This window comes from Neolamprologus brichardi, chromosome 6 (assembly GCF_056152115.1).
Source record: "Neolamprologus brichardi isolate AB-2024 chromosome 6, ASM5615211v1, whole genome shotgun sequence".
Classification (NCBI taxonomy): domain Eukaryota; kingdom Metazoa; phylum Chordata; class Actinopteri; order Cichliformes; family Cichlidae; genus Neolamprologus; species Neolamprologus brichardi.
The window spans coordinates 29,371,639-29,392,061 of NC_142109.1; the positions used below are offsets into that span (position 1 = coordinate 29,371,639).

General features: G+C 37.4%; 1 protein-coding gene across 3 annotated transcripts; it reads right to left on the bottom strand.

The window, feature by feature from the left end:
* Positions 1 to 293: 293 nt before the first annotated feature.
* On the bottom strand, positions 294 to 8,080 carry coq7 (coenzyme Q7 homolog, ubiquinone (yeast)). 3 transcript variants are annotated; one of them, XM_087842050.1, is made up of 8 exons: positions 7,964 to 8,080; positions 6,159 to 6,211; positions 5,880 to 5,912; positions 4,602 to 4,783; positions 2,715 to 2,829; positions 2,399 to 2,538; positions 1,099 to 1,167; positions 294 to 690 (listed from the first exon to the last, which is right to left on the bottom strand). In XM_087842050.1, the coding sequence occupies exons 4-8, from the start codon at positions 4,710 to 4,712 to the stop codon at positions 613 to 615; spliced, it is 513 nt and encodes a 170-aa protein (XP_087698176.1). In that variant the 5' UTR covers positions 4,713 to 4,783; positions 5,880 to 5,912; positions 6,159 to 6,211; positions 7,964 to 8,080; the 3' UTR covers positions 294 to 612. The 3 variants fall into 3 exon arrangements, with proteins under 3 accessions (XP_087698176.1, XP_087698175.1, XP_087698174.1); XM_087842049.1 differs by lacking the exon at positions 5,880 to 5,912; XM_087842048.1 differs by lacking the exons at positions 5,880 to 5,912; positions 6,159 to 6,211; positions 7,964 to 8,080 and adding an exon at positions 5,127 to 5,341.
* Between the last annotated feature and the right edge of the window lie 12,343 nt (positions 8,081 to 20,423).

Consider the following 20,423-nt stretch of genomic DNA (forward strand, 5'->3'; position numbering starts at 1 on the left):
TGGATGACAAGTCATTGCTCAGCTTGATATATGAACTATTACATGTGAAACAGAATGGTATGGTGGTGGTAGTGGTGGTTGTGTGTGTGTGTGTCTGTACTTGGATTAATATGTTCTTATCATGCGTGTTTAGGGAGTCTAGGTTTTGGTCAAAGGCAGCTAAAAGTTATTCAAATATTGGTCTTTGCAGCTCTTGCCGATAAGAAAAACACTGAAGCAACCTAAGGCACAATCATATCAAAAATATGTTATGTATGTGGGGGTAACTGGATACATGTACAAATGGAAATATCTAAAGTCCATGAGTATCTTTATTTCACCAGTTTCTCACTTTCTCATCAACACTGACACTTTTCAGACAGGCAGACTGACCTTCCTGCAGCAAGCACAAAAGTAACACAACACAAAAGTAAAAATTTGCCTTCAGAAAACAGAACCAAGGCCTGACATTTATTACAGAGATTTTAACAGATACGATCAGGTACAGGTACGTTGTGTGGAAGTGCTTCATTTACATTTACAAAGATGCAGAGTGAGAACACAGGTCCAAATTAAGTCATTTACAAACTTGAGTCAGAATAACAAAACAATTCAACTGCTTTAAGAACAGCGTTAGATACGTTGGGAAACATATATTGCAGCTTTGCAACCTAACTGTATTGCATTTTTTAATAGCCAGTATCCAGGTACCTAAAACACAAGAGGAAAAACACACACACAAAACACACATTTAGGCAGCAGTACTTTCAACAACTTAAAAACTGTAAAGACAGTTAAATACTCTAATGAAGCAATATTTATTTATTTCTGTGTGGAGTCATTTTTCTAATTGATATAAAAGTTTTCGGTGCTGTCAACAAAGCAAAGGTGGCTATTTTAAGGAATCTAAAAAATAAGACATATAAGAGTTATTTATCATTTTTTTCTCTGATACATAATTCCATATATCTTGCTTCATATATTTGCTGTCTTCAGCATATATCTATAATGTAGAAAGTAATAAAAATAAAGAAAAAAAAACATTGAATGAGAAGGTGTGACCAAAGTTTTGACTGGCCGTGTGTATATATTACATTTAAAGACATAAAATACACTTACATTTTCAGCATCGTGTGCCAGTCCTGTATCATGATGTTCCATCTCATCATCTCTAAATTCCTTTATCACCTGTTAAAAATATTCAAGATAAAACAAATTAATTTAATTAATTAATTAAATTTCACTGCACAAAATTCTCAAGCTATTTGGCCTTGAGTTGGTTACATTAAACCCATTTTCTTTTCAAAATAACAGCAAATAACTCAGTCATGAAAAATGTTATACACCGTGGTCAGAAAATGTGTATCTAATAAGATCAGCTTTGTGCTGAAAAGTGCTTTGTCCCCATCTGGAAAACATCCAGAGAGGTAGAGTCACGCTTGACAGTATATATGAAAAAGCCACTGGTGAAATGCCAATTTTATTCCATGTGCTATGATCTGTGAAGCTGCGTTGGTGTGTGGAACTTGTCCAAATTAGAAGTTAAATAAACTTCGACCTGCATCAGTGCGCAGTAACAAATGTCAGTAGCCATTAAGTGATGTAATTGTGTAATGGCGAAAGCACTGAAGTCAAAAATGTCAAAAATCATGCTGCATAGCCTTGGAGAAATTGCCTATAAAACTGTAAAACTCTCCAAGTAAACCTGAACTGTACTGAACTGCTTAGATAAACAGAAAAAATTCCACCCACGAACAGATTTAACACTGAAAGTCAACAGTGATCCAGGAAGAGAACGAGGCTGTGCCAGAGGTTTGACTGTGGTTGGCTTACATGCAAAAAATAAAAAAATAAAAATAAAAAAATGATCCAGCTGCTAGGATTGCACTAAATAATGAATGAGTGAAACAATCAACAAAGACAGTTGTAATTTTTTAATAAATGCAATTAGAAATATGCACAAGCTAACTATAAAAGAACGAGACCATTTCAGACTCATATTGGCATTAATGGGATACAGACATCATTGAATGAAATTTTCCTCAAAGTTTGGTCAAACACAATTTAAGGTGGCTTTATTTATTTGCTGGTCAGATAACTCTTACTTAAATGTAGTAATGTTAGTAAAAGGCGATTAACGATTAGGTACAAAGCTGTATTAACTAGCTTGAGTTTAATTGATTAATTATTATTTAGCGTGGCTTATAACAATCACCATAATCAAAAACATTCAACATTATTTCCATTTTGGTATGCTAGACTCTAATCTCTTTTTTTTTGGAGGGGCAGGTGCCTAATATTATCACCCTTTGGCACCTCTTTAGACTCAGCTGTTGCCACAATCTCATAATGAACAATATGAATTTCATGCACAGTAAAGGGCAACCACAGAGCAGAGCTACAGAGATAAGAGACTCACTTGTAAGAGTTCAGTGTATCTCTCTGGTTCCTTCTCCATCAGAGTTCTTATCTGGTTGTTATAGTGTTCAGTGATACTCTCTTCCACTGCCACAGTACAGGCCATGGCCCCTTCTTTTCCCAGTAATGCAGATGATGCCCCTTCAAAAGAGAGAGATACATGCTGTTAACATTTAATGAAGAGATTTCCTACTGCTTACTGTTTACACACTTGTTAATGACACGTCAGGGAGCCATTGTGAAATTCAATAATCATTACTCTTTGATGCATTTGTTTATCTTCTCAGCAAAATTATGTCTTTATGTGTTGTACCGACCTAATACAAACCCAGCAATATTCCAGAAAGGTAACAGTGCTGTGGGGCGAACTCTGTTCTCAGCAAGAATTTCATTGAATTTCTCAAGGTGTTTCTTTTCTTGATCCCACATTTCCTGTAGGAAAAAAAGCGCAAAGTGTCAAAATTTATGGCCATATACTGATTAGGGCTGTTCGATATAACAATATATATCGGATCACGATATAAAAACGTCTATCGTTTCATTTTACGCTATCGTTTGGTTCCTGGTGTTGCAAAATACTGTTTACGGCAATATTTTTCCATCGTTTTGATGGTCACTGTAGTGGCTATATTAATTTCTTAAAGTTCTCTCTTTGTCTTATATTTAATATAACTGGACGGACAAGCGCCTGTTTTTATGCATTGTCGTTAGCAACAACGAGGGTAAAGCCAATGCGTGTCCGCTTGTTTATTTTCCACATAAACCTTTCAGAATAAAGCTCAAGATCCTGTTGAGACTTTTCAAAGTAAACTGAATCACGTGAAAGAGTATGCAGACTGTTTACGGATGAGAAGCAAAAAGCAGCCGTCAGTTGCTAAAAAATAAACCTTGGACTCAAACGTTAGAACAGGCTTTTCCCCGCAGCACGCTGTGTAATAAATACTCACAAAGAAAACGGCGGCCGTTACAACTTATGTCTGAAAATGTATAGTTTCATGCATCGGTTAAAACACTCGACTCCAGGTACATGACGCCCAACTGGAAACATTTCACACAAGTCAAGCTGCCCGAGATTCACAGAATATACAGAAAATGTTACATTTTTGTGATTTATATCGTTATCGTACGAAAAAGGTACAGCTGTCTACAATTTTTGAGGTGTGGAGATATGAACGTGACTTTCATTTTTATTGCGCAAAAAAAAAAATCAGGACCATGAGGCTAAAGTGCAAACTGCACACAGAAACAACTATCAGCAGCAGCTAACATGAGATCAGCTCTTTCAGTGATGAGCAATAAGGCCTCTGTTAGTTTAGCCTCTATTTCTAACCATTCCTAGTTCTATATGCCATGTCTGGAGAACTGACTGTGAAGGAAAGATCTTGTGCATGTCCTTGTTAGGATAAAGATCTGTGGCAGTCAGTGGGAATTTACACTTTTTATATGATTAACTGGTAATCATGTGACAATTCTTCTCAGGTTGAAGAAGAACCAGGATGTAATTTGCAGGGGAGTCTATATGTCCCTGCCTGTGCTAAGTAAGTTTTACTAAAGTTTTTTTAATTAAAAAAAAAACAAAAAACGAGAAATGAACTGGATTCAGAATGTTGGGAGACTCAGAAAACCCCTAGAAATACTGTTTATCAACCACATGCCTGCGAATTAACATCAAACAGCAGTGAGATGTGCAGCCTGTTCTTTCATCTTATTGAATTTCATCAGCTGTCTGCAAGATCCTGCAGAAATCATGTGCACGGTTTACTGGCTTTACGTAATGGTGCTGCAGCTGCTGTGACAGGCTGATGGAGAGTAACAGATATACTCGTATGTAAAAAGATCAACCCTAATATGGGCATCTTTCACTGCATCATTCAGCTTATTTCATTTTAAATATTGTATTTAAGAGGAAGGAAGAAGAAGGAAGATTTAAATGGATTGTTGCGTTCGACTAGATCGCATTTGTCCAAAGAGGCAAACATGACACAAAGAGTACTGTGCATAATCATTTAATTAAAAGTAATTTGAGTATTCTTGTAAAAGCTGCGGTTATGTTTAAATTTATAATAATTCAATAAACTTAACCACAGCAACAACTGGGGGCTGAACCACCCCTGTTATTTATTTGTTTTTTTTAATAAATTATAATCTTGACGTAACACAGAAGTAATGAATGATCAGTTTATATCAGTTTATTCGGTTAATACCTGAATGAATGGCCCAGTCTTCGATCGACCCAACACTGCCATCTGGCCGGCGTAGATGCGGTTGGCTCCATATTCTCCAGCATGGTCCACGCGCAGCATCCGGTGCACCATCTCCTTCTCCTCACTGTCGCGCGGGGGCGGAATTACACCGTAAGCGCGAGAGCTCTGCTGCAGAGTTAGTGCTAAAACAAAGTAAAAAACGTATGTAAAGCTCCTTCAGTCAACCGCCTTGAAGCTGAAACATTTATAATTACACGAGTCTTAAGTGCCCACTATGAAGGTCACGCATTTACTTCGCTTACAAACTAAGTAAATGTCAAGAGTTTGAGTTGAAAAAACTGACAATGACGAGTAATCTATCAAATATTTGATTTAGGCTACATTACGTTTACAAGTGTAGACCCAGTCTAGTCTTACACCTACAGATAAACGTAAACTGTATGCACTGATAGACGCTACATACTGTGAGAGTTAGATAAGTGTTTTTAGCATGTAGCACCGTAGCTTCCAGTTATCACTGCTTACCTCTGCATTTTAAACGCTGACGAATCATCGCTGTGCTATTACTCTGTGACCAGTGGCAAAAAACTCTAAGTGCGGCTGTCTGCATGATAGTCCGGTAATGGTTCAACTAGCTGTGTAATTTAAAAAAAAACGTACAAAACATGCATCACACTGACATTGAACGCCAGTAACTGCACGTAACGGACGTCTGCTCTTCTTCTTCGTTTATTTAATTACGGGCGCCAACTAGCGTTTAGGATGTGTTACCACCACCCATCGAGTTTCCCTCAATGGGAGGAGGAATATTTTCTCTGTCAATCATCATGTTTCTGAATTAGGTGAACTAAAATTAAACTAAAAACTACGTTTGTGAAGTTTTTGGAATAATAAGTTAAATTGCTGTAGCGCAGCCTGGCTGATGATCAGACTTGTTGATAAGATAGCTGCCTAAACAGTAAAGTGTTATATTTTGATCATGATACCTATTTTGAAGTTCGCAAATATTGATCACGCCATTTTATTATACTTAAAAGTCAGGATGTGGCATTAACCCATCACAGTTGGTTGCTGGTTGTTCTAATGTGTGAAGCACAGAAAGCAATTTATAGGTTTTACTATAATTGGTTGGGTGTGTTGCACAAACTAATTAGTAAAATAAACTGAGAAGTAAAAAAGGTTTCTGAACAGCCACATTCAGGATAAAACAACCTTGTTTCACTACAATGTGTCCAATAATTTTTGAGGAATAGTGATTCTTGTGAGTTGTCCCCTCACCTCAGCCTTCATAGGACTCTCTAAGCAGGACTGCTGTGGTTAAAAAATAAAAATAAAAATTCAGAAAATTCTTCCAAATGGCATTGAAACTAGCTTGGCTGTTTCAGGCTATTTTGCTGTGCGTGTTATACTAAAAGAGTATGAAATACTAATATGCAGTAAGTGAAAGTAGCAATACAACAGTGTTAAAATACAATACAATCCCAGCCTATCTAAGCCTATACCAGCTGATTACCACTCCTACTCAGGGCAAATATATAGAGACAGAAAAACACTTACTACATGAGCATGTCTTTGAACTGCTGGAGAAAACTGGAGTACCCGATGGAAACCTACACAGGCACATGGAGAACATGGAAAATTAATTTTAATTCAATTTAATTCATATAGTGACAAATCACAGTAGCATCGCCACCTCAAGACAGTTTATACTGTAAGGTAAAGACCCTACAATAGTACAGAGAAAACCTCAACAATCTGATGACCTTCTATGAGCAAGCACTTGGCAACGGTGGTAAGGAAAAACTCCCTTGTAACAGGAAGAAACCTCTGGAAGAACTTACATAAAAGGGGCGGCCACTCCACACAGAAATGCCTCAGTTAACCAGAGGACTCAAACTCAAGATCTTCATGTTATGTGGGGACAATGCTAACCACTCCACCATGTGCTGCCCAGACTCAAACTTCTGTTTATCTGTACTAAATACTAGTTAATGCCTCAAGAAAGAAAACTTAATCATCAGAATAGCTAATTTCAGGATTTTACACGTTATACTATAAGATATTTATTGTTGAATCATTGAGAAGTACATCTCTTTACATTCCCCAGCTTGTTTAGCTATTTTATCCCCTTGTGATTTACTCCCCATATAAGCCTGACCCATGGTTCTATAAGATGTAGTTGCACTAGTGTTTAGTATGTTTAACAGAGTGTATCTGGGCTGTTTAGGTAGCCAGTTTGAAAATAATATGTCCCTGTGTAGTTTATTTTGTTCAATCCACTGCAATACTGTTACAATGTATATAATTTTGGAAACAAAGAACACCTTAGAGATTAAGTTTCCTTTGATCTGTCAATCATAACTATATCTGCCTTATTTCCTTTTGAAAAATAGTTTCTATGACTGAAATAAAACCAAATTTTCTTTCAAATAAAGATCAGAAAGAAGAACATGTCAGAATAACCACTAGAAAATGAGCTAAAGACCTCTGTGTTTCCTTATGTAACACTTTGTCTTTTACCATTTAGTCACTTCCCAAACAATTCCTTCCCTTCTGCCCCCGTGCAAAATTATAGTGCATGTATTTTTCCATATCCAAACATGTCTCTTTGTTTGCACACAGATCAAAATATCCTTAAAGGTTCATCACAGGATGGCATTTTTTTTAACAATCATTTCATTAAAACAATAGCAAGAACCTTAAAGAGAACTGATTATATTAACATTTTCTGTAATGATTTTTGTCAGTACTAGAAATCAGAAATTCTCTTGACTTGGATAAAGGTCTGGAAGCAGAGGATCATCAATGAAGCTACCCTGTCTGAAGGTTTGGTTTGTTGATTTTTAATGTGAGGCTTGCAGTCAGCATGAGCAGTTTAGAATATTTTATTAAAATATTGCTTAGCTTACAAAGATACCAGCTCATATTAAGAAAACACAATCAGCTTTGAAGTACTTAAAAATCATTATACCTAAAATATTCAGTACAAAGCTGCAGGCAGAAGCCTGAATAAGTTCATCAAGAAAACTGAGAAACTAAGATACATTTTAAAATGTAGTCTTATTTAGTTGTTGTGCCTCCTCATTCTCGGTGTTTGCTTCAGCATGACCAGAAAGGACTCAAAGTGATCTGTTGTATAATCCTCCATTGAGTCACTAGCTGCTTATTGCTGTGCAGGTTCACAGGGTCAGCATTCTGGGCAACTAGTCACTAGCCTGTCGCAGGATTATATCACAACACAAACAAATCCACACGAAACACGTAATTTAGAGTTCAACCAGTTCACTCGGCCTACGTATCTTTGCCCTGTGGGAGGAAAACAAGTATTTAAAGAAAAAAGTAAACAGAGAAGAGAAAATTACCTTCTGGTCGCACATGCTCATTTTTTCTGCGTCAAACAAATCATGAGTTTGCCTTTTGTTTAGGCTTGTTATATAACAAGCAGCCGGAAGTGACACAGAATGTAAGACTAAACATTCAAGAAAAAATGAGGGGTTTTCAGGAGCAACTAGAGATGTTGCTGATAGTCAACAGATGGCAGTGTTGCACAGATTAAGACATTTAAGCAATCTGTCCTCTCTAGCTGGTCCCAGATTCCATGGCAGTTTCAACTTGTTGATATGCACTTCAGTGAGGCCTTCCCAGAATTTTTTTTTTTTAATTTTATTTTAAATAAAATAAAAAAATTGTGAAAGTCACCGCCTTAAATCATAATAGCCTGTGGTCTAGGCCTAACCCACCACCTGTCACTGTTATCCCCCTTCATGATATTACTTTGTACTTTTATTTAGTAAAATGTTTCCTGCTTTTGATGAGTAAAAAAGAACTACTTTGACAAAGCACATAAAATAGTTAGGAAAGAGGAATCTGTGGAATGATGAGGTCGGCTGCTGCATAGCTGCGATGGTCATGAGTAAACAAGGCCAGGATAGTGAATGGTGGGGTGTGTCGGTTTTGTCTGTGTGTGTGTTTGTGGTGAGACGCCCGGTTATGTGTTTCCCTATCTGTCTGTCTGACTGTGGGTGGCTACATATGTGTGGCTGCATCTTGGTAAATGTGGTTTGCCTTTGTCCTTTCTGCTGGTGTGTCGGCCATAGGTGTGAGTGAAGCTAGATTAAAGTGAGCAACTTTCCTAGGAATACAAACCCAAACAGGTCCTGGGTTGGTTTTGTCATTTCTTTTTTTTTTAATAGTTGAAATATAATTGTATTTATTTCTTTGTGAATTTACACTATAGCCTAAATCTGTCCTGCATTAGTATAATTTTGTGCTGATCTTCTGGAGTTGGTTACTAAAGGATACAAGTTAATATCCTGTTTTATCTCGATAATGTGGGAACCTCCAGGGCTGATAAATAAAGCCAGTTTAGAACTGCTAGGAATGACTTCTCGAAGCTGCCTCCAAAGCCAAGTCGACTACCATAGACACCCATGTTAAAATGCCCAAAGTTACAGCCAAGTAAAGAAAATAACACCATTTTATGGAGGGGTGAATTTTTATAGAAATTCACGAGTTTAAATTATATTGAGGTTTAAACTTCTGCTTAATTATGTGGCCATTTTATATCATTTTATATGTCCATTTTATATCAGGTGGGTGGTATTTACTCATGTTCAGCATTCAGCTGTGTTAAAAGACAGTATATGGAGCTTTGGGGTTTCTCAAAGCTCAAACTAATTCCATCCATCCAGCTTCCACTTATCCAGTTCAAGGTTGGGGGGCAGTGGAGGCTACCCCAGTTACTAAATCGTGAGAGGTGGGGCACCCTGAACAGGTTGCCAGTCTGTCGCAGGGATAACACTAAGTGATACACATTAACACCTATGGCCAATTTAGAATCACCAGTTAAACCCTGTGCATGTCTTTGGACTGTAGGAGGAAGGAGGAGTACCCAAAGTGAATCCACACAAACTCAGGGAGAACATGCAAACGCACAGCCCCAAGCTGTGAAGTAAAGGTGCGCTGCACTGTTGTGCCACTCTCCAAATTTAGCTTTCCCTTTAATATCACAATATCATATTAATAACTAAGCTACATTCAGCTGAGAAGTTCCATCGTCAACTAAGGTCAAGTTCAGCTAAAAAAGAAAAAAAGGCCTCTTTTGAATCTACAGAAGGACATAGCTACCATCTATCTGCATATGGACTATTGTTTTTGGTTGCTTGTTTATTTTCTTTAAAAAAGTTTGCTAGAATTTTCTTTGTGGCCTCTTAGGGAAAAGTTTTATATTAATATGGCAACAAGACGTTACCATCTCTTGCCTGCTGGTCAACGCAAGTCAGATATTTAATTTTTGCTCTATTTTTTGGTATCTTACAAATTCTGAAGCTTATTTATATTATAGGTCCTAATTGCACAGCACTAAAACAGCTGCCTGCTATAGTTGAAAACAACACACTACACATAGCAATCAGAGTAATCTAAAACAGCATAGCTGTGGGCCAGAGAGGTAAACAGAAGAAGTTCTTTTCATATTGCCACGTTGTTCTCACATCATGAAAATGATTTGATCCTTTATTATGAACACTGTTTCTTATAATTTATTATATTTATTATTACATCTTGTTAAACAGCTCTTTGGTGGAGAGTAGTACTGAAGTGCTGCAGACACTGATTACCATAATTATTTTAGTCTAACTTTTCTGACATCTTGCACACACCTTAGAAAACTGGTTTCAATCAAAGTTATACATAAAACTATATACATCAGCTAAACTGTATTTCATTGTTATTACAGCATGTAAGTAATATTTGTATTCTGGTTTTCTGGGCTAGAAAATCCAAATGTTTGCCTGGGTCAATGTAACAGAGGTGTGAGGCATCACACGATAAATCAAATGGCCTTTAGATCATCTTTAAGCAAATGTCTGACAGATGTACATTAATTATGAAGCCATAAACATTTTGTTTCACATAACAGTGCATATATGAACTAATTAACTTTCAGTTCAAAACTTCAGCAGCACAAAAGAAAATATAAACCAACAGAAAGTGTTCTGGTCCTCAGGTGTGACCGATGAGGGGACTGACAAACAAACCACAGAGCAGCAGAAGAGTAAAACTGTCTTTTATGTGCACCTGTATGTATGTGTGTCTCTTTGCGTAGTGTTTACATGCATTCAAGGATGTGTGTGAGTCTGCACACCCTTGCTTCAAGGCTCTGGTCAGACGGTGCATAACTGTGGTTGGACGCAGGCTAAGCGCCTCTAGACTACAGTGAGTCAACAATGTCTGCTCTCAGCGAGAGGAGACATGATAGGTCTTGTCTCATTTGGTCCCTCACTCGTGCGGTGGGACTCCCAAAATGTGTGTGTGTGTGTGTACGCATGACTTTAAAGTAAAATTAGCTATTTACTCAGATGTAGAATAAAAGCAGAATGCGTCAGTGTCTGTGCTTACATAAGTTATGTTGTACATGATGCCCCCTTAAAAAAATGTGAATTTGGACAAAGGTTTTTAGAGAAGGGCCAAGTTAAGGAAAATTCTGAAGCCTAAGCATTAACTGTTCCCTTTCCTTTATAAACCTTCTCCTCAGTAGGTAGTATAATACCTTAAACCTTCTTTCTTATGCTTTTTCCTGGTTGGTAGCCCATTTTAAGCACAGCTTCTGCCCAATTCTCAATGTCTCAATCTCAGTGTGACATCCTATCACAGCTAGACACCCATAATTGGGCAAGTATAAGAAAATGGACAGATGGATGGATAGATGGAATTCATTAATTAACTTCACCTAACCCTAACCTTAATTGTCACCTAAATTAAAGAGCAAGTTTATCTGAAAGTTGGGGCATATATTGTGTATTGTAAAAGATGCTGCTTAATTTGATATGATATGTGCCAAGGGGCTCCATCGTATACCAATTTAAAATAAGGCAGACACAGATTAAAAACTGTGACTGTGACCAATAAAAGGTTGCTGGTTTGATTCCAGCTGGAGACACAAACTCCTTTGGGGGTTGCATCAGGAAGGGCATCTGATGTACCTGTTGTGGTGATGTCTTGTGACAACGGAGCAGCCAAGCGTAGCTTTTTTAGATTTGTGTGATCTACCTCCAAAAACATATTGAATTATTTTATCAAATATATGACAAGTAAAACAAAAACATTTGTACATCTGTAAAGTTCATGTTCCTACACTGCAAAATCTCCAGTGTTAAATTGACACTAGAAAGTGGAAAATAACTAAAAATGCTAGTAATATTTTAGTGTTAGAAAAACGACACTACTATTGTTAGTCATTGTTAATCTTTAACACTGACTAGGTTACTGTTAGAAATATAACACTGTCAAAAGTGTTAATTTAACACTCCAAGGAGTGGACACATATAGACACTTTCTAGTGTCAACACTGGAGATTTTGCAGTATAAGTATCTGATCTGTGTGGATTAGTTTCCTAAAATCAATTAATTCTTTTAAATCAGTTTTACTCATTAGATTTTTTGTTCAAAACGACATGTAACTTATGGTGGTTTATAGTGTAAGGTAATGTGCTTAATGTATTAGAGCAAGAACCCCAAAGATCGGACAATTATTTCTTACTTGTGTCTATGTACTTGGGGACAGTGGGGAAGAAGAACTGCCTTTCAACTGCAAGAGACCACCTGCAGAACCAAGGTCAGGGAGATACAGCAATCTGCTATGGCCAGCTGAGGGATGAAATGCCTTGTCTGGTTGCCCAGCTTGCATTACACAGATACAAACACAAGTGAATTTCCAAGAAATCCAGGGTGACATAACATAGCTGATGTAATGCAGGGATATACATTGTCATTTACGGCCATAACTCTTATGTCACTAAAAAAAATCACTGGAAAGTTTGACTATCTGCTGACTACACAAAGAACTACATATCATTCAAAATAAACACACTGCTTTTGTGCAGCTTTTAATTTAGAAATCATCATAAAATATGATTGATGAAAATGCAAAATAGAAAGTCCAAATATAGTTTCTAGACAGTGATGCAGGATTCATTATGTGGTGTAGAAGCATACACACAATGCTCCACTTGTCCACATGAGTTACACGTATTGCATAACATTGTTTGTAAAGCATCATTTCTTCTCCTACTCAAACAGAACAGATTCATCAAAATAGCTGAAAATGCAATAAACACAGTCCCAGTGACGTGAAATTGAAAGAAAGCACATACAGTTTCAGGTAAGTTGTTCATTTCTATGCATGAACTAATACTTGTACAAGGAGATCATGCTGTAGGCTTTTTAAAACTGGACATTTAAAAAGAAAATCCTGACAGTAGAAGCCCTGTAGTGGGTTTTCTCAACATACTGGGCAAATTTCCTCAATATTATAAATTCAGAATTTTCATAATCTAATATAAAATCACAATTTGCGATGGGCTTTTTTTCATGATATTTTCACTCACATGTATAAAAGCTTTTTCCATATTTTGCATATATATTCGATTTATTTATTACAAATTTATTACTTACTTTCCATTTTCTTCTTTCCTTTTAATGTAGTAATTCCACTCATAGATAGATTGATAGATAGATAGAGTAACTCAGAATTGTTGTTAGTAGTCGTATGTTGGTCTTGTTGCTTTATTTATTTATTGTTGATGTCAAAGCAGCCTGCAAGGTAAGGTGTAGTCTTCTACAACACTTAACCTTAAACCTTAAAAACTAAGGCTACGTCCACACTGATGCGTTTTCGTTTAAAACCGCATATGCCGTTTTCTCTCCGTTTTGGCCTCCCGTCCACACTGAGACGGCGTTTTCTCTCAAGAAAAATGCAGCATTTTGAAAACGCATTCGAGACGTTTTTGAAAGCGATAACACATTTTAGTCATGTGATGCAGTCAAGTAACCAATTAAACTAAGATAGCAGATGGCATTATACAGCAGTTGTTTTCTTTGCTCTCAATTTTGACAGCCCTATTAAAGGTTGATATCAGTTTTTACACGCTCCAGATAGCTTTTCTTCAAATTCTCCCTCGCTTTTGCACCTTCGTACTTTTGTGTTTTACTCGCAGCAACAACTCCACCTCCTTGACTCTGTAGTTTTCTCTGCTCCCCTCCCCAGTCAGACCAGGAGGGACATGTTTAGCCGCATGTTCTCCTTAAATTGCTGGCTTTCTGAGTGGTGTCCAAGAAACGATGTGGGCTTCATAGATAATTGGCAAACCTTATGGAGAAAACCTGGTCTTGTTAGGAGAGACAGCATCCATCCCACTTTGGATGGAGCAGCTCTCATTTCTAGAAATATGGACAAATTTATTAAACCCCCCAAAATATGACTATCCAGAGTTGGGACCAGGAAGCAGAGTTGCAGTCTTACACGCCTCTCTGCAGCTTCTCTCCTCCTGCTACCCAGCTTAAAATCCCATCTCCATAGAGACTGTGTCTGCTTCCAAAAAGACAAAAAAACAAACTAAAAACCAGCAATAAACTATTTAAACATAAAAAATCACAAAGAAAAAACAATACAGCATCCACATCTGAACCGAAGAGTAAAACAGTGAAATGTGGATTATTAAATATTAGGTCTCTCTCCTCCAAGTCTCTGTTAGTACATGACTTAATAATTGATCAACAAATCAATTTACTCTGCCTTACAGAAACCTGGTTGCAGCAGGATGATTATGTTAGTTTAAATGAATCAACACCCCCGAGTCAAACTAACTACCAGAAACCTCGAAGCACAGGCCGAGGAGGCAGTGTGGCAGCAATTTTTCACACCAGTCTATTAATCAACAAAAGACCAAGACAGACTTTTAATTCATTTGAAAACCTGATGCTTAGCCTCGTCCACCCCAGCTGTAAAACTCAGAAACCAGTCGTACTTGTTATCATCTATCGTCCACCTGGGCCTTACACAGAGTTTCTGTCTGATTTCTCAGACTTTTTTCTGATTTAGTGCTCAGCTCAGATAAAATAATTATTGTGGGTGATTTTAACATCCATGTAGATGCTCAAAATGACAGCCTCAACATGGCATTTAATCTGTTATTAGACTCAATTGGCTTCTCTCAAAATGTAAAAGAACCCACCCACCACTTTAATCACACTCTAGATCTTGTTTTAACATATGGCATAGAAACGGAACTTTTAACAGTGTTTCCTGAAAACCCTCTCCTGTCTGATCATTTCTTGAAAACATTTACATTTACAATAATTGATTACACAGCAGTGGGGAGTAGACTTCATCACAGTAGACTCACAGACTCCGTGGTATAATTCTCAAACACGTACCCTAAAGCAGATGACTTGTAAGCTGGAGAGGAAATGGCGTGTCACATATCAACCAGCCTGCAGAAATAGTTTGTTGCCTTATAAGAAAGCCCTCAAAAAAAGAAAGAAAGCCAGAACATCTTACTATTCGTCACTGATTGAAGAAAATAAGAACAACCCCAGGTTTCTCTTCAGCACTGTAGCCAGGCTGACAAAAAGTCAGAGCTCTGTCGAGCCAACCATCCCTTTAACGCTAACTAGTAATGACTTCATGAACTTCTTTACAAATACGATTTTTATCATTAGAGAAAAAATTACCAATAATCATCCCACAGATGTAATATTATCTACTAGTGTGGACGTAGCCTAAGGTGAAAGGTCAAAGTGCAAAGTGCAAAATCAACAACTGTAAACTCCCCTTAGATGGCCTTTAGAGTTGTGGTTTTAACGCCTACTGTTGTGCATGTCACATTGGTTTTATTTATGATCTTTGAGAAGAGTTGTTAATGGTCACAAATATAGTCTGGTCTGTCCTTAACATTGTAAAGTCTTTAAAAGTACGGTATTCTCCCTGAAAACAACACTTAGTCATCCCAGATTGTTGCAAAAGTAGGTTGAGAAATAAATTAAAGTTATGCAACTTTGTTTTAAAAAGCCAATCCTTTTAGGGTTTGGTGGTATTCCTCTGGAAAAGGCAAGATGTCTCATAAAACAAAAAGAGATGTATTTTCTGATTCAAATTCACCAAGCCTCCTAAAATCCCTTCTAATCCTTTTTATAGACGTACAAAATTAAAACCAGAGGAAAGTGATTTCTCTTCTATTATTGAATTGTTTACACTTGAAAAACTATCTTGTGCACCATGCAGACCTAAATCACACTCTAAACCGCCTGTTTTCATGGACACTAGAGTGTATTTAGCGTCGTCTGGTACAAGTTAAATGGCCCTTGTCTGTCTGGCACTATTCCTTCTGCGATTTTTTTTATACGCTGAAGGGATAAGAGAAAATATTTAAATGTGTTTTTCACCGTCGGAAAATCGAAAATATATGCATGTTCAGGCAGTCCTCATCAAGCCAGAGATTTCTGAATGAATCAGTCACATAATAACCACTGTTTATGATAAGAAGCCAATGGAGACACATTCATCTGCTACCCGACACAAGACTATTTCAAGAAGGCACATAAACAAACCCAGGAGTCAAAAGTACACCCTTTAACAAATTAGATTTTAGATTTACCTCAAGAGCAAGCTCAGACACAGAGGCTAGTTTATGTAAAGAAGGTGTGTTCAGTTTGAGAATTACCCAGGAAAGGTGATGCATTTGAGAAAGAAGATCCACCAGAGACTTCAGATAGAGCCATAACGGGTTTCCAGTTTTCACACATTGTGGACGAAAGGCTAAAAAATTCAGGGAAACAATCCCGTTAATAAAGGGTGTGGCGAGAAGCCTCCGTTTATGAAACCTGTCATTTTACTAGAATTTCTAGTTAACCACAGGATGTGGCTCACATTGCTTTGCCATCCCAAGAGTTGCCATCCTATATGGCTTTCCGGAAGCCTGTTATGTTTGTACTTACTGATTTACAGAGTGCAAACTGCAGGTTACCAGTGCATGAGTTTATAATAGAACAAATAGTCCTGCAACAGGAAGCTGTATAATGAGAACCGCTGCTGAAATTTGGATATATCATGTGGGGGGATATATTATTGACTGCTCTTTTTCCCATGACTGAAGACAAACTTGAAAAAGTGTTAATGGAAAGTATTAATACGCGGAAATAATACTGTTGCTCATAAATACTTTGGCATGTTTTGATGTGGCTGGTTGATAAACTTTCAGTGTTTTGGGGTCATTTTTACCACTTATGTGCTCACGCTGGGATGATGAGGAGCAAACACATGTTAACAATCTTTTTTTTACTGTTATTATGAAGCACCTATGACTCAAACGAGAGTTAAACAGTTGGCGGGAATCCAAAAGACATAAAGGTAGCAGAAAATCAGATCAGAGAAGCGGCTGCGGCTGTGACCTCTGTGGTGTTTTCTGTGTTCTGTTAACAGATATGACATTGCAGTATGACAATAAGTAGTAAAAAAATTCTGCCGGTCATCACTTCATCGTTTTACCACACTGCATTCATCCCATTTGTTTTCCACCTTGAAAAAGAAGTGTGTTTTTACAGCCTGCAGGGAGTGTATGGTTCTATAATAAATGTCACAACGTTCCAGGCAACCCCCTCAGTTTTTCTTGGTGATATTTTTAGACAGGCTCTGTCCACAATCCTGAAGTGAAAAGCGAGGGAATTGTTTTTGTTGATGCTCCGTCTTACCACTTCAGTGTGATGACTCGTGATGAGCTGGTGCCTCCATACGTCACAAGAGGCCAGAGTGAGTGGGAGTCGGGCTCTGGGTTCCATTAAGTGGGGAGCCAGTCACTGAGATAATTAAAGAACTAGTGACGCGGGACTGTCCATGGAAATCCACTCGCTACTATTTTTGGATAGCTGCAGGTCTGTTTTGAGTTTAGAGAGAAGCCACAATATCCTATTAAGCATTGTTAGAGCAATGTTTACTCAGTGGCTCTGCTTAGTTAAACTGCGGCCTCTTTGTCTCTACAGATGCTGAATGAAACGCATCACAAATGGTTAGATGGTGGATGGATGGAGGAGTAGTGTGAGATCAAAAAGTCACCAGATTTGACGCTGTATCAAAGTTAAGCTCTTATTTTTTGCCTGTGGCTGCAGGAATTCAGCCATGTTGTGACCTCTTACCTCACATCCAGGGTCTCCGGTTTGTTTAGACTATCGAAACCATATTGGACTGTGGTCCAAACTGTGAGGCAGAGACAGGTCGCATAGCTGGGTAGCTGACGCATAAAGCTCAGCTACTTAACAACATGTGTGTGGCTTATATTTAGTAGTAAAAAAAAAATAGGCTTTGCAAATTACCCTAAAGAAGTGTGCGCAGTTGGTGCGTCATCAAATTAAATTTCAAATAAATGTTGATGACTGAGATTACAAAACAATGCATATGAATTGTTGCTATTTTATATCCTCCAAGAACAAAACAGGAACATCAAGATTACAATCCCACGGAGAAAGGAACATGTTGATTCCTTGAAAGATGTGTCTGACGTTTTAATAAACTGCAATTTGGTTCTTCGCTGGAAACTATGTAAGCACAAACTAACACACACATTCAAAAATGGACTTTTTGGTATAAGAGAGGAAATAAATAGAACCTTTAGAAAAGCAACTACCAAATAACTACTCTTCCAAATTCAAATTCAGAGAAAATCTTCATCATTGTGTTCTAAGTGGCTCATGCACTGCCAAACACCATTGCCAATTTAAAAATCAAGTCATGAAGAAGTGAAAAAACACACTTCTGTTTTTGAATAAACATTAATAATTTGAGTGCTGACTGCTTTGTCACATTTCTTCTTTCCAGATTTTTTTATAATGAGACCAAATTTTTATTTTTATATATATATATATATATATATATATATATATATATATATATATATATATATATATGTATATAAACACCCAGCACGCCCCTGCGGGCGGTTTATCCTTCAAGCTGTGTGTGTGTGTGTGTGTGTGTGTGTCAAGCTAAGTCAATGTAAAAGCTAAAAAAACAAACAATACGCGTCCAAACCATCTCTGCTATTACTCTGGTTGGCCGTCATCCAGCGAGGTTTTCCTCTGAAGAGTAAACACAGCACAGCCTCATTCAGACACCTTCAGGTTCCAGGGCAGTTGAGAAAATGATGGCAAGCCATCTGTTGTCTGAGCAGGAAAAGAGCATCCTGTGTCTGAGGTTTGGAGATGTCAGGTTGTGATTGGAGTCACTAAAAGACAAAAAAAAATGCAGCCCAGCAATTACCTTGCTAATTCTAGATTGGTTATGCAATCACAGTATCTCCTAATGTTGTGCAGCACAACTAAAATGCAGAGTATATTAACATCTGGCCATGAGCAGGAAAGTGTTGGATCTTTTCTTGTAAGTTTGAGTGTATAGTAAACAAGAGATGTTGTAGAGTTACATTAGAGGACTGCTGTCAATTTTCCAATCCTACAGTTGCACAGCTTCGGTCTCTATATTTTAGCCTAAGACATAAGAATCCAGACTGTAACGTTGGACCCAAGAAACATATGCTGGAGCGAATATGTTGACAGCAGAACTTTTATTTGATACTGTGGTTTTATTGACTGGGACACAGACACTCCCGCTCTCTCTCTCTGCTGTCACGTCCGCTCTCCCTCCGACTGTCACTGCTAACATATAAAGAGGCACAATCACTGTCAGATCCCAGCACACCTGTTCACCCCGCCCCTGCGCCGCCCCGGGAGCTCACTGCATCACTCCTCCTCTGCAGCTGGCCAGAGACCACACCCACGCCACACAGACATATTTCACCTCCAAACAAAATATAGACCAAGTTTTTTTTTAATTACCTTACTATAGTGTAAAAGATCTGAAATATAACATGTATTTTACATTTGGCATTTATTGATAATGACTTATTTTTGGAAAGTAACAAGAATGCAGATTTGCCTTTTTATTTGAATATCCATAACAAATACCAAAGATCTATCTTTGGTGGTTAATTGTAAGAACAAATAATTTTTTACAGTACAAAAATGCACAAAACAAAAATAACTGGGGTGGCCTTTTTACTAAAGGTCCTAAACAAGAACATTTTTTTTAAAAAACAAATAAACTGTGAATAAAATGTAAAATTGCAATCATGATATGAAATTGGTTACATGGTGTGCTGTCAGCCACCATCAGAGACATTATTTCATTTTCCTAGTATAAACAATTTCAGGGAATTTGGCACAGCTCATTGCTCAGACAGAGTATGGTCACTCTATTGTTAACATTGCTCTTACTGTTAACAATTAACAGCACTTAATTGTACAATTCATGAGTAAATTTGTCTGTTTGACACAGATTTGTTTGCTGGGCTGACCTTTATGAAATACCATGAAATGAAAAAACATTTCACTTGTTATTTGTACAAAAATACATAAAATCTCACTGAAATATGACTAACAGGAGACAGAACTATATTGTTTTTGTTTATTAACCATCAAAAGTGTTTCAATTAAAGTGAGGTGCATTTCAAGGTTAATTTAAAAAAAGGGTTTATTATTAATGAATTAAGAAACACAATAATTTTGGGCGCGCTGTGGTCAACAACTGTTTTGTCCATCGCTGTAGGTGTAATATAATAAAAGCCATAATGCATTACGACTGTGAAACCAGAAAACAAGCATAAAAGAAATAGCTAAAGCTGATTGACTGGTCAGTCAATCAGCTGACTGGTCATTTGGAAATGATGTTCTGTCACAAATTTGCAGTGTCACGTGGCTGTTGTTCCCTACATGTCAACGAGTAACTTTAAAAGTGAAATATAAAGCTGCGTAAGTAACTTTCCATGTCAGTGTTTTGGAAACGTGTGTCTAACCTGTGATTTCCATGAGAGCTTAGGAACTGAAAAGCAAACTGAAACAGCTAGCCAGCTCTGGTGCAGTTAAAATGAAGTTGATGACTGATGTTTTTATGAGAGAGTCGATGAGAAGACTTTACCAAAAGCATGACAATTCTTCCCT

What these genes read in the sequence shown, in the direction of transcription:
- coq7 (XM_087842048.1), bottom strand. Translation starts at nt 5,211, where the DNA reads ATGCAGACAGCCGCACTTAGAGTTTTTTGCCACTGGTCACAGAGTAAT. An exon ending in TCAGCGTTTAAAATGCAGAG is followed by an intron (nt 4,784 to 5,126) that starts GTAAGCAGTGAT and finishes ACTTTGTTTTAG; the next exon opens with CACTAACTCTGCAGCAGAGC. An exon ending in GATACACTGAACTCTTACAA is followed by an intron (nt 1,168 to 2,398) that starts GTGAGTCTCTTA and finishes TATTTTTAACAG; the next exon opens with GTGATAAAGGAATTTAGAGA.